Raw genomic sequence first — 13,489 nt, 5'->3', positions numbered from 1 at the left:
CTAAAAACCGCTGTTGTAACCCATGCTTTTTTGTTTGCCATTCAATGAACTGGCAGTTTATTCAGATCAACTACTTTCATTGCTCGTGGGCGAGGTGAACGATTGATTTATCATGCAATCACCCAAAGCATTACTGCAGAATAAAAACATAATACGATCTTTAGCCATCTTAAAACCACTAGCACTTTTTTCAGATTCAGCTGTGTATGTTCTGCTCAGCATCCTTTTCCAAAAAAGGTCAGTTTTATCTGTTAAAAACTTGATCAGCAGTTATTATTTTGGCAAGCATTGAAGGATATTCTTTGGCAGCTGTTGTATTTCCAGAAGCAACTTCACCTTTCATTTTGGCGTTTGTAAATGTGTGTCTTTCCAAAAATCCTTGCAACCACCTGTTACCTGCAGCAAATTTATTATTATTATTATTTTTTAATCAGCTAGTTAGGAGGACATTGACGGTTCTAATTCCTTTATTTTCTCTAAGTTCTTAAAGCCTTCTGTTTAATAGTACTGGTGTCTACTGGTATGCATTTCCAGAAGCAATTTCACCTTTCATTTTGCGACTGGCGTTACGAATTGCATGTCTTTCCAAAAATGCTTGCAAAAAACCCTGTTACCTGTAGCAAATTTATTTATTTATTTATTTTTTTATCAGCTAGTTAGGAGGACATTGATGGTTCTAATTCCTTTATTTTCTCATAAGTTCTTAAAGCCTTCTGTTTAACGGTATTGGTGTCTACTGGTATGCATTTGTGGGTGTGATCTTCAATCCATGTTAGCAGCATTTTTCCATTTTTTCTATATCTCTGGTATATGAAGAAGACTTAGCATGCAATTTTGTTAGTGGCTACAGATTGTCATATAGCATTTTCATTTTTTTAAACTGTTTGAATCATAGCTTTGTTCAAATTAACATTTTGCCAACAGATGTGGAACCTTCACCTTTTGCAAGCTGGTCTAAGATTTCTATTATTGTTTCTAAAGAAATTGTTTTTTGTTTTGGTTATTTTCAGTTGTTTTTTTTTCATCTCTGTTAAGGCAGAAAATATTTTCAATTAGTTAAATAAATCATGTTATAAAAATTATAACTTACTTTAATATAAAAAAAATTCACGTTTTTTTTTTTTTTTTTTTGATTTAACTATAACAGCACTAGAAATCAATTAACACAACTTGGAAATTTCTTATAAATTTTCATTTTTGAATTTAGATGAACATCATATGAAAATATGTAATATGAACACAATATGAAAATAACATATTAAAAAATAATAAATTAAAAATAGTAAATTTTGTTACAAAAATAACAAACTCAAATTTGGAAAAAAAAAAAAAAATTACATATATACTTAATAGGATTACTTTATTTTTGTCAAGCATGTTATTTCAAAACTGTAAAAACAGGATTGTGTGTGTATCAAATCCAGCCCTACTGCCCTATTCAAATCAGACTTCCTTAAAATTCTAAACACTTCATTTTGAAACTGTCAGTCTTCAGTCTTCCTATTATTATTCAATATGACTCCCATACACTAACAAAATGCTCAAACATTTCCACTATGTCATTCACAGATGTGACCTAATTTCCATCTCCATTAATTCAAGTCAATCTTCCATATTTACCCTTTCTTCTAATATTGACACAATTATAGAATTTTCTGTTTTTAATAATGCTTTCTATGTGAAACCACTGCTTTCATTCATTGCATGAAACTCCTTAACTTGCCATAATGATGGTAGCGCATGTATTTCTTATGTTCTTCAAAAGTAGCTGACATTTCTTCCTGGCTGTCTTGAAAAACATGAGATATACATAAGGTACCATCATTATGGCAAGTCAGGACTAGCATGCAACATTTGAATTCCTCACCAATTTCACATATATTTAAATGGAAGTAAACAGTGATGTTGCACAGAAACCATTACATTTCTAAAAGGCTGTTTTTGGAATTCTCATGAGAATCGAAGCTTCTCTTAGTCTCAGCAAATGTGGGCGTAATAAATTATCTATTGCAAGTAAGCAATTATCATTGATTTTGTTTATGTTTTCCAGGTATTTATTATTCGACTGAATTCAATTAATTATATCTTTCAAATTCTCAATATTTCCTCTTTCATCTCTTTGCATTTCTATTTCTTGAATTAAAAATAGCTCAAACTGACTATAAATACCACCATGATCAAGTGGCCAAAATAATTCATTCGCATGTATGCAAAAGATATGGCGTTCCTACTTCTGATAGTGGCAGCATAAAATAGACAGTATTGGAAAATGAAACAGCAAAAATTCTCTGGGACTTGAGAATACAAACTCATCGGCATTTATAACACAACAGACATAACATTACAATTATCGAATATCAACAGGTTTGGATTATTGATATCGCAGTAACCAGTGATAACAACATTAAGAACGAAGAACTGGAAAAAATTACTAAATATCAAGATCTGGCAATTGGTGCAATTTCAAAGAAGCTATCCAACTATTTACAGCAATTAAACATCAACAAAGTGATCCTATATGATCTACAAAAAACAGAATTACTCGGAACAGTCTATATTTTATGATGCAACCTGACAGACTATTCTTAGATTCTTGGGCAGAATCTGAATTATTCTGTATCACCAGTCAAACTTGTTTTGAGTGTGTATCAATTATGTGAACAAAGTAATAATATTTTATTATTATTAATTATTATTATTATGATTATTATTATCACTCTTCTGTCACCGAGAAGGAGAGATAGCCTGAGGGAATATGTATGACGAGTGTGTCTAGAAAAGGAAGAGAGTTGTTTTTGATTTCAGTGGTGAATTGGATATATTTGTGTTGTTCGTTCAGGTAGCTAAGGAATGTATTTAATGTTTCGTGGCCTTGGGACCAAATGGCAAAAATATCATCGACATATGTCAGTTTCTTTCTGAACATTTCAGAATCATCTCCCTGTGAATTTCCTAGCCTAGCAATACCCCACTAAATATCTAAAATTCGTGCTTATCTCAACCTACACCAAATGGCCTCAAAGCCATTATCACTACTGCTTTAGGTCGGCCGAATCCCAAAACCGGGCTCAGATATGTCGATGATATTTTCGCCATTTGGCCCCAAGGCCACAAAACATTAAATACATTCCTGAACAAACAACACAAATATATCCAATTCATCACTGAAATCGAAAACAACAACTCTCTTCCTTTTCTACACACACTCGTCACATGTATTCCTCAGGCTATCTCTCTTTCTCGGTCTACTGCAAACCTACACACACACACACACAGGCCAGTACATACACAAAAATTCATACCACCACCCAACACAAAAACTAGGAGTCATAAGTATCCTCAAACACAGAGCACTAACTATTTGCTCAAATGAACAAGCTCTAAACCAAGAATTCGAAATCATTAACCATACATTTGTAAAAAATGGCTATAATAAAAAAACAGTTCACAAGATCCTCCATAAAAACAAAAAAGATTATAAGAATGTCATAGCCATACCATACCATATGTTAGAGGCATTTCAGAAAAAAAATACAGAATGCTACATAAATACAACATTAAGACTACCTTCAAACCCCCGACAAAATTAAGAAATTTACTCAGTTCTTCTAAAGATCCTCTTCCACAGCTGGCCCACCCAGGGCTTTACAAAATCCAATGTACATGTAACCTACCCTACATAGGGGAAACAGGACGCACTATCCCAATCAGAAAAGATGAACACAAACGACACATTGAATACCTCCATTATGAAAAACAGGCCTATCAGACCACGCACTCCAAACATACCACAGAACGCACTGGAAAGGCACCAAGTCCCTACACTGCACCAAAACCTCGTTTGAGAGAAAATTTAAAGAAGCCTGTGAAATGTTAAAACACAATCCAAACCTGAAGAAAAATGACAGACTAATCCTTCCAAGAATGTGGTGGACCCATCTGCAACCCTTATAGCAATGGGAACAAGCCCAAAAGGAAATCTCAATACGAGTGGACTTTAGAAATGATTAATGTAGTTTGGTTTTATATTTATAAATTATTATATTTTTTTTTAAAACTTTATTTTATTTATTACTATTTTTTTTTAATTATTAATTTTTTTTTTCTTTTCCCACTAGAGGTCAGGCTAGATAAAAGATTAATAAGCAGCTTAGATTCATTTTACCTTCATAAAGTGCAGTAGCATGTAGGTTGTTTCTTATGCATATGTATTTTTCTGATGATGACCTCAATACAGAGCTCTAAATGTCAAATGTTACTTTCCTAATATTAAGTAAAGTAATTATTTTAACATGTGCGTTGTGTCTCCCTAAATTCTTAACCTTCAATGCTGACTACCATGTAACCTTAAAAGAAAGATTCCTGTGAGTATGTTGTCCTCTGTTAACCATGTCTCTGATTTGTAGACTTACTAACTCTATCAAGGCAACAAACTCTACCCTTATTCTTAATACTCCTTGCACTGGTGTATAAGCACAGTAGCATTCCTTTGGTTCCCTTTTCCTTCCCACAAGGTTGGTTGATTGGTAGAGCCTCTGCTACTAATGGCTCATGCAAAAAGTTAAGCAAGTTTGAGCATGGCTTAGTAGTTGAAAGGGACAATCGTTCGATGCTGTTGGCACACTCTCCCTTGATGAGTCTTTGGACTCCCTGGAGGTGTCACATAATAATAATAATAATAATATTCCCCTTTGTCTGATTCTGGTTCATATATAATTCAGCTATTAACCTTTGGTCTCTCCAATCTAAACCTATTTTGCGTAATATTTCCATCAGATTTTCCCATTTCACCATGTCAAATGCTTTTTCAAGGTCGATGAAACAAATATAAACTTCTTTATTTACTTCTATATTCCTTTCGCATATGGTCCTCATTACTCCAATTGCATCTCTGGTTCCTCTGTCTTTTCTAAATCCAAATTGATCATCCCCCAGAAAATACTCCACTCTATTATATAATCTTTGATTTAATATTCTTAGCAGTATTTTGGATGCATGTGAGAGTATGCTTATAGTTCTGTAGTCACTGCACTTAGCAGGATTGCTTTTCTTTTCAATTGGTAAAAGAATACTCTCTGTGAAATCTTTAGGCCATACTCCTGTTTTGTAAATGAGGTTGCAGAGTTTCCATGTTTCTGTTATACCTTTGTTCTCCAGTTGTTTTAGGATTTCACTAGATATTCCATCCACTCCTTCCATCTTTCCACTTTTTAATTCCTTAATTGCTGTTTCTACTTCTCTCTTTAGTATTTCAGCACCTCTTTCTTCTGTTGAGATTTCATTTTTCTCTTCCAATTCAATTTTTGTTGGTCTTTCATTTTTTGTGTAAAGTTCTTCGATGTATTCCTTCCATCTTTCACCCTGTATTTCAATATCATAAATCAGTTTTCCTTGCTTATCTTCTAATGACAGATTTCTTATGCTTTTTTTAATATTTGTAATTTCTTTTGCTTTTTCAAACATTTATCATATTGCCCCCTTTTTTCCACTTCTTCAATTTCTTTGCATTCTGTTTTCAACCATTCCTCTCTTGCTTTATCAGTTTCTCTTCTCAGTTCATTATTTAATACTTTGTATTTTCTTCTTCCCTCTTCAGTGTTTACATTTTTCAATCTTCTTCTTTCTTCCATTTTTCTTATCATTTCATTTGTAATCCATGGCTTTTTAATTCTTTTCCCTTCCACAAAACCTATCTCTTCAGCAGCTGTTTCATATATCAAGTTTCAGTTGATTCCATTTTGCGTTAACATCAATAGTTTCTTCCGATATATCCTCTTTGTTTCTTATTTTATTCTCCAGTTCCCTGAATTTCTTACCTGCATCTCCTTTGAGTTTTTCTAGGTTCCACCTTTTCTTGCTTTTACCTTTATTTATTTTCTTAAATCATATTCTTAATTCCATAAAAAGCAAATTATGGTCTGAGTCAATATCAGTTCCTGAATATGTTGATATCCTTTTTACACTGTTTCTGTACCTGTTTTGTATTAACATATAATCAATCTGGTATCTTGCGATATCACCTGGCATTTTCCATGTATATCTTCTTCTCTTTGGAAGTTTAAACCAAGTATTACCAATGATTAGTTTGTGTCTTTTACAAAACTCTATAAGTGTTTCACCCCTCTCATTCCTTTTTCCAAGGCCATATCTTCCTGTTATTCCCTTCTCTACCTTTTCACCTACCACTGCATTCCAGTCTCCCATCCAGATGGTACACCTTTTAGTTCTGTCTTCTTCTTCCATTATCTCTTCTATTTGATTATATATCTCTTCTACTTCATTTTCATCATGGTCACTTGTGGGCATATATATCTGTATAATCATTATGTCCACAGGCTTTGCTTCTCTTCTTATATGGTAATAATACAACGATACTAGTATCACTGACAGGCTTAACTGGAGATATGCAACTGTTTGCTGATGATGCAAAGTTGGGAAGTACTATGAGGAGCAGAGCAAAAGTTGTGGCCTTTGAGGAGGATCTCAATAGACTATGCTAGGAGCAAGTGAATGGAGCTATCAGTTTAATATTGCAAAGTGTAAGGTCTTGAAATTTGAGTGGCATGGTTGGGATGCACAGTATGCAATTAATGGGGAAATGGAGGAGTTGGGAGAGATGAGAGATCTGGAAGTGACAGTGGATAGAGACTTAAAGTTCAGGGACCATATTGCTAAAATTGCAAGAACTCTGTAACAGATTATGGCACTAATGAAGCTGACCTTGACATTCAGAAGTATAAAAGGTTATGGTTCCCTTGTCAGGCAGCATATGGATATGGACTAATGCACAATTGGTCATCTGGTTTTCAAAGGGATGAGTATATATTAGAGAGAGAGAGAGGGGGGGGGGGTGTCCTGAGAAAGTTTGCTAAGTTAGTGTCATGTCTATGTGGAATATGGATATGAGGACAGATTGAGAGAATGCAACTTAGAGGATATGATTGAGAATGAGATACAGGGGTTGTTACTAGATTAATGTGGAGGGGATTTTTCTATAGACTAGAGAGAGAGAGAGAGGGGGGGGGAGAGACAAGAGTAGAACAAGAGGCCATCTGCAGAAGCCATATAAGGAGGGTGTGAGCAAGGGAGTGAGAGAAGGTTCTTTGCATGGAGAGTGATTAGAATGCCTTGTCTGAAAGTGTGGTAAGTGCAGAAACTGAATGAGTTTAAAGCATGGTTTGATGCCATACAGTGTGGACCTCTCATGATGATTCTTTTGGCTCCATGAAGGTCTGATATTAAAAATAATAATTATTATTACTCTATGACATTTCATTATTAAATCTAATACTTGTGCCAGATATGTTGCTTCTATCACAAACTGGAAAGTAGATAATCCCTAAGCAACTCAGATATATAGTTTTAGATACAGTCACATAGCTACATTGTGTGGCTGAATATTTGATACAGTTAGTGGCTGAAAAACCACTAAAAGTTTGTACTTCAGATTCCTTCCAAAAAGGTACTAAACTACTGAATAATTAAATACAATACTTTATTTTACAAAAAACAACACAAAAACCCACCTTAAACTGTGGCTCTCCATGAATTAGCTTATGTCGCTGCATATTTGCAATATTAGTAAAAACCTTTTCACAGACTTCACAAGTTATGGTTCGTCCCTGACAAACATGAAGTCCAAGAGAAACAAGGTTACGAAATCTTGCACCACAATTACTGCAAACATGTGCATGAGTATGCTTATACTGGTGATGCCGAAATTCAGCAACATCTGTGAAAACCTGGTTAAAAATGAAGATTAAATTATAAATTACACTACTTAATGCACAATATAAAAAATATAGTAATAAGTTGAAACACAATATAAGGTTGAAACTATAGCATGCAAAGTATTAAGGAATATTGCTACCAACAAAAAATGCTTAAAGTTAAAATATACTAATACAAAAAAAAAACTTAAGAATATACCATATGAAGGATTTTAAAACTACACTCAGTTCCCAATTATCTAGTTTCCAATTAGCTGCTTAAATCATCAAACAAGTCCTCTGATCATTGTTATTGTTTTTCTTTGTTTTGTATCTGGAGCAGTTCAAAATACAAATATTTGCATATACACAGGGGTTTAATTTAACCTTTAATAATCATTAAAGGTTAAATTAAACTTCATTTAATTTAACCTTTAATGATTCGGCATATCCTGCTTAATTGAAAACAGATAACATTCTCTTATAAAAGAATATGCTCTACATTTCAATTATCATTTCTTTTGAAATGATAATGGAAATGCACACTATGAAATCATGAAATCACTTCATAATTATTTTAAATACAAAATGTATTCTCACTGACTATTAACTTCTGGTCAATAAATTAAAGATGCCAAGAAATTATATTCTTGGTTTAATCCTTTATCGAAGTATAAGAAAACAATTGATGTGAAGTCATTAGGCTCTATATACAAGTAGCCCAATCGCAAAGATATTCACAAGAAATCTTGTTTGCTCACACTTGGATAAATGATTGAACCAAGAATACATAATTTCTTGGCATCTTTAATTTATAGTATAACCAAGTGAAAAGCTTTCAGCTTCTAGTTAATCCAAAGTTTGCAATATCATGATATACTCAAAACAGATTTTTTCCTTCTCTGGATTTCTCTTTTGTCCTTTAAAACATTTCATACTTTTCAAAAGCTGATCTCAAACTTACAATTGTCACAGCCAGATGTCTCTTTCAACACCCCAGTTCAAACTGAATAGCTGTTGGCTTTCCACTCACTAACTATCCTCCATGTAAAAAATTTACTCCTCACATCCCTCTTTACCACAACTTCCAGAGATGGACAATCATTCTTCCCATCCTAGACATTCTTTTTACAATTCCTTCTGTATTATCTGGTAAAATCCCTTAACCAACTTGAAGGTCCCTATGATTTTGGGGTGAAAAGAATAGCAGCAGTATACCACATTGGTGGAACTGTACTCCACGAGATTGATGAGGCCAGGGATTTGGGAGAGTTGGTGGACAGGGAGTTGAAGTTTGAGGGGGGGGGGGCACATTGCAAAAGTGGCTAAATCAGCTCATCAGATCACTTGGTTACTGAAGAATACTTTGACGAGCAGAGACAAGCAAATTATTGTTCCTCTTTATCGACCCTGGCACCCAGATGTGCCCAGATCTGGGTGCCAGGGTTTCTTCTTGATGGGGAAGCGGTAGAGAGGATCCAGAGGCAAGTGACCAAGATGAAAGCTGGTCTATGGAATGAACCTTATGAGAACAGGTTGAAGATCTGTGGGTTGCAGAAATTGGTTGATAGATGGAAGAGAGGTGATATGATTGAGACATTCAAATTACTGAAGGGTTTTTACAAGATTAATTCAGAGGAAATTTTTCAGAACAGGTCTGGTGGTGAGAGAACTAGGAGCCATCCATGGAAACTGGGAAAGAGTGTGGTTAGCAAGGATGTTAGAACTAGGTTTTTTGCTCGGAGAGTGGTGAATAAGCTGCCAGAGTCTGTTGTGGGTGCCATGACTGTGAGTGAGTTAAAAGCAAAGTATGATAGATACTGTGTGGATGCTGAATAATTGTTCTAGACATGATATTTAGGGTCTCCCTCGATGAGTCTAAGGACTCCTTGGAGTTGCCCATAATAATAATAATAATAATCTTTCCTCCTATCTACCAAACTCTGTAATATACATTCCCTCAACCACCCTACATAACCAACACTCCAGAGTCCTAATATCAATTTTGATTCCTTCTAGTTTTAAACATCACATGAAAATTAGGTGATCAAATTTGGGAATTTTCTGTTAAGAAGGGATATATGTAGAATGTGAGCTCTGACCAATGCCCTATACAAAGGGACCACCTTCTCATCCACTTACATATAAATGTAGAAATCAAAAGGGATAAGATAGATTAGCCACAATAGGATGGAAAGTACTGCTACACACGGTAATTGTTGGTGCCAAAAGATAACTTTTCTTTGAAAGTATTTAGTGATAGATAACTCATTTTTTCCCTCCGCTATTATATTTATGAGTTTGTTTGAGTAGCTGTAAAGGTAGTGTGTGCTATTTTGTAATTTTCAACAGTTTAATTTTTGTTTCATTCTGAAAATGCAATTGGTGAGGTTGGTGTTATATGTGGTATAAGTGAATGCAAGAATGAAACAATGGGGAAAAAAAAGCATGGCCAGATGGTAATGGAAAAGATAGCACAATTATGTGGAGTTTTCCACAGAATAAAATGTGAGATTCAGTGGTTGGAGAAAAGCCTGCAAATGGCATGACACAGAAGGCAAGAGAAGAGGGAGATGAAAGGGAAGAGAAAGTAGAGCATGAAAGAGCAAAAGTGTGAGAATGATTATTGGATTTTTTATGGTGATTCACTGATAAGAGGAGTGCTTGGGGAGAGTGTGGTGAAATCATGTTTTCCTAGTGCCAAGAATAAGGAAGTCAGTGATGCTGTAAGGATGTAGAAAGTGAAGGTGAAAAAAGTTGTTTATTTTGGCTGGTACAAATAATTTAGCAGGTGACATGATATGTGAGAAGATATGAAAGAGTTGCTAGTGCACGCAAAAAAGAAGAGTGAGAAAGTAAAAGCTGTGAGCCTACTGCCATGGTATGGAGGCAAGCTTAGATGGAGAGCCATTATCACAAATGAGTCAAGTGTGTAGATTGTGCAGGAGTAATGGTGTAGAGTTTGTGGATGTGCTGAGTGAGTTTGATGGAAGAAAGAATTTATATAAGGTGGATAGAATGCATTTAAATGGATTTTTTTTGGGGGGGGGGCAGTCTTGAGAAAGTGTTGTTCAATGACAGTTTGCAGTGCAGTCAGAGAAACCACAATGTTTAGGAGGGATGCAGGTAAGCCTGAGAAAAGGCAGACTAGAGGTAAGGAAGTGAGAGAGTGATCACATGATGATGAATGTAGCACTGCAGGTGCTTAAGTTCAGTGGACTGAGAAGAATAAGAGAGGTTGTGGAATGAAGCGCATTGCAATTTATGTATATTAATACCATTCAAAATAAGGATGAGGAGTATTTTGGCAATGGTTAGTTCAAGTTGACCAAACATTATAGGCATTAGTGAAACTTGGTTGACTCGTGAATGATATAGTTATAAGAAGAAAATGCAAAGAAAATGCAAAGGTTCTTTCTATATGGTGTCTTCAGAGACACCATATAGAAAGAACAGGATGGAAGAAGAGGTTCTGTTAATAATAGTAGAGGAATTGATGCAAAGAAGAGTAGAAATACATCAGGAGGGCAGTTCATTTTAGGCTATCTAGCATGAGATGAGAGGCTAAAAGGACAATATATGTAACTTGTTGCCACATTAAAATCCAGGGGTTATAATGGAGAATGTAGATGACATGAATTGGCAAATTAGTATGAGTGCAAGTTGAGTAATTATTATTATGGGGATTTCAGCAATAGGGACATAGATTGGAAGAAGGAATGTTCACAGGGAGGGAAGGAAATGGAATTTATACAGCTCTAAGAGATAATTATCTGAGGCATCATGTAATGGACACAAGGTTTGGGAGTGCTGGATCTGATTTATAGCATCAGGAAACTTAATGGTACCCAATCTAACTATGCAGCCTCTGCTATGGGAAAGTGATCATGTAGTCTTGAATCAGGAGATTGCCAGACAAGCGCAATTTTCTGTTAAGAAGGGATATATGTAGAATTATAAAGCAGGTGATTATGACAAGCTGAGAAGTCAGTTTCAGCAATGCCATGGTATAAGAATTTGGAGGGGGAGAGAGAGATTGTGGTGGTTCATGGAAAATGGTCAAAAGGTGTTCGACGAAAGTAAGTATCAGAATGTACACCCAAAGTCAGAAGGATAAATTAGGCAGGAGTTAGATGAATAAATAGCTTCATTAAGTATGAGTTTTAGACAAAGAAAAAGTAGTGGAGAGAATATAAAGAAAAACAAAACAAAACATGATCAGCATGCCCATGTGCAGTATAAGGCACAGGCAACAACGGTGACCTGTATGCTAAGAAAGAACAAAGTTAATTATTATAGAAAGCTAGATGATGAGGCCAAAAGAAATCCTAAAGCATTCTTTCATGACGTTGCAAGTAAAAAGAGGAATGACTGTCGAAGAATGACTTCAAAGAAGGGCTAATGGTGAGGATGTAATAGAAGCAAACCAAATAGTTGAATTACTGAGTGAACATTTGATAAGAGTGTACTATCTATCTACATGACTGCATTGCAATGCCAAATGACATTGACAGATGGCAGAATTGACTTTGAAGAAATGGAGGTGCTTAAAATGCTGCAGATCCTCATTGCAAACACAGCCATGGTATTAGAGGGCACATCTACCCACATATTACGAGAATGTGCAAGGGAATTGTGAGCTCCTTTGACCAAGCTATTGGTCAAATATAATTTAAGCTTCAGTATTGGAAAAGGTACCAATAGAGTGAAAAGAATGTAAAACAGTCCCACTGCATAAAGGAGGCTCCATGACAAAAGTAGCAAATTATAAGTCACCCAGCATCTTATTAATGGTGGTTAAGGTATTGCAGAAATTGGTGAAAGAGAGAATTCATGACTGGGTGCATAGGAATATGATATTCTATAAAGGTTTTGTAAAGGGAAGTTCTTGCCTTAATAATTTGCAATTAGTTTTTTATAATAAAGTGATAGTGGAGTTGGATAAGGTAAACTCAGTGATACTGTTAGAATTTGCAAAGGCATTTGACTGGATTCCCCATAAAAGTCTGTTGCATAAACTGAAGTAAATGGAGATAGATATGTATTTTGTGATTTGGGTTAGAGGGTGGCTGATGGACAGATATCAAGAGTGGTTTATGCAGGAAATGTCCAGTAGAGAATGCAGATAACCAGTGGTATATAACTTAGTACTTGGTTCTCTGTTGTTTAATTTGCACATCAGTGATATAGGAAATGATTTTCACAGGAAATATTCAGTTATTTGTTGATGATGCTAAATTAGGAAGAGTGATGGTAAATGAAGGTGATTTACAGATCCTGCAGGAAGAATTAAATAGATTAGCAGTATAGGAAAAGGTAAATGGTAGCTAGTTTAATGTGACCAAGAGTAAGGTGATGCACTTTGGGAAGAGATCACAGGCTGTGTACTATATGATGGAACTGAACTGTAGGAAACTGATGAGGCGAGGGACTTCAGCACATCAGATTATATTGCCAAGGTAGCTAAAATAGCAAATCAGATTACATGGTTGTTGAAGAACACACTAACAAGCAGAGATAGTGAGCTTATTGTTTCCATTTATAATGCTTTAATAAGGTCACATCTGGACACCCAGTTTCTGTGGGGATGAAGAAGGGGAGAGAGGATCCATAGGTGAGTGATGAAGATTGTGGCAGGTCCATAAATTAATAGTCTGTGGGCATTAAAAACTAGCTGATATGCGAAACAGTGGAGACATGACAGAAGCATGTAAGTTATTAAATGGATTTTACAGGACTGACACGAAGATGTCATGGCAAGAAGGAAAAGAACAGGTGGT

General features: G+C 35.2%; 1 protein-coding gene across 1 annotated transcript in view; it reads right to left on the bottom strand.

The window, feature by feature from the left end:
- LOC150107482 (uncharacterized) overlaps window positions 1-13,489 on the bottom strand; it is a 378,606-nt gene that overhangs the window by 99,585 nt on the left and 265,532 nt on the right. Inside the window, exon 10 of the mRNA XM_090391332.1 lies at window positions 7,527-7,742. Coding sequence (XP_090247458.1) covers window positions 7,527-7,742 — 216 coding nt within the window. The remainder of the gene's footprint in view (window positions 1-7,526; window positions 7,743-13,489) is intronic.

This window comes from Typopeltis vanoorti, chromosome 4 (assembly GCF_054136105.1).
Source record: "Typopeltis vanoorti isolate ZY-2024b chromosome 4, IOZ_Tvanoo_1.0, whole genome shotgun sequence".
NCBI classification, from domain to species: domain Eukaryota; kingdom Metazoa; phylum Arthropoda; class Arachnida; order Uropygi; family Thelyphonidae; genus Typopeltis; species Typopeltis vanoorti.
This window is presented reverse-complemented; position numbering and strand designations above follow the sequence as displayed.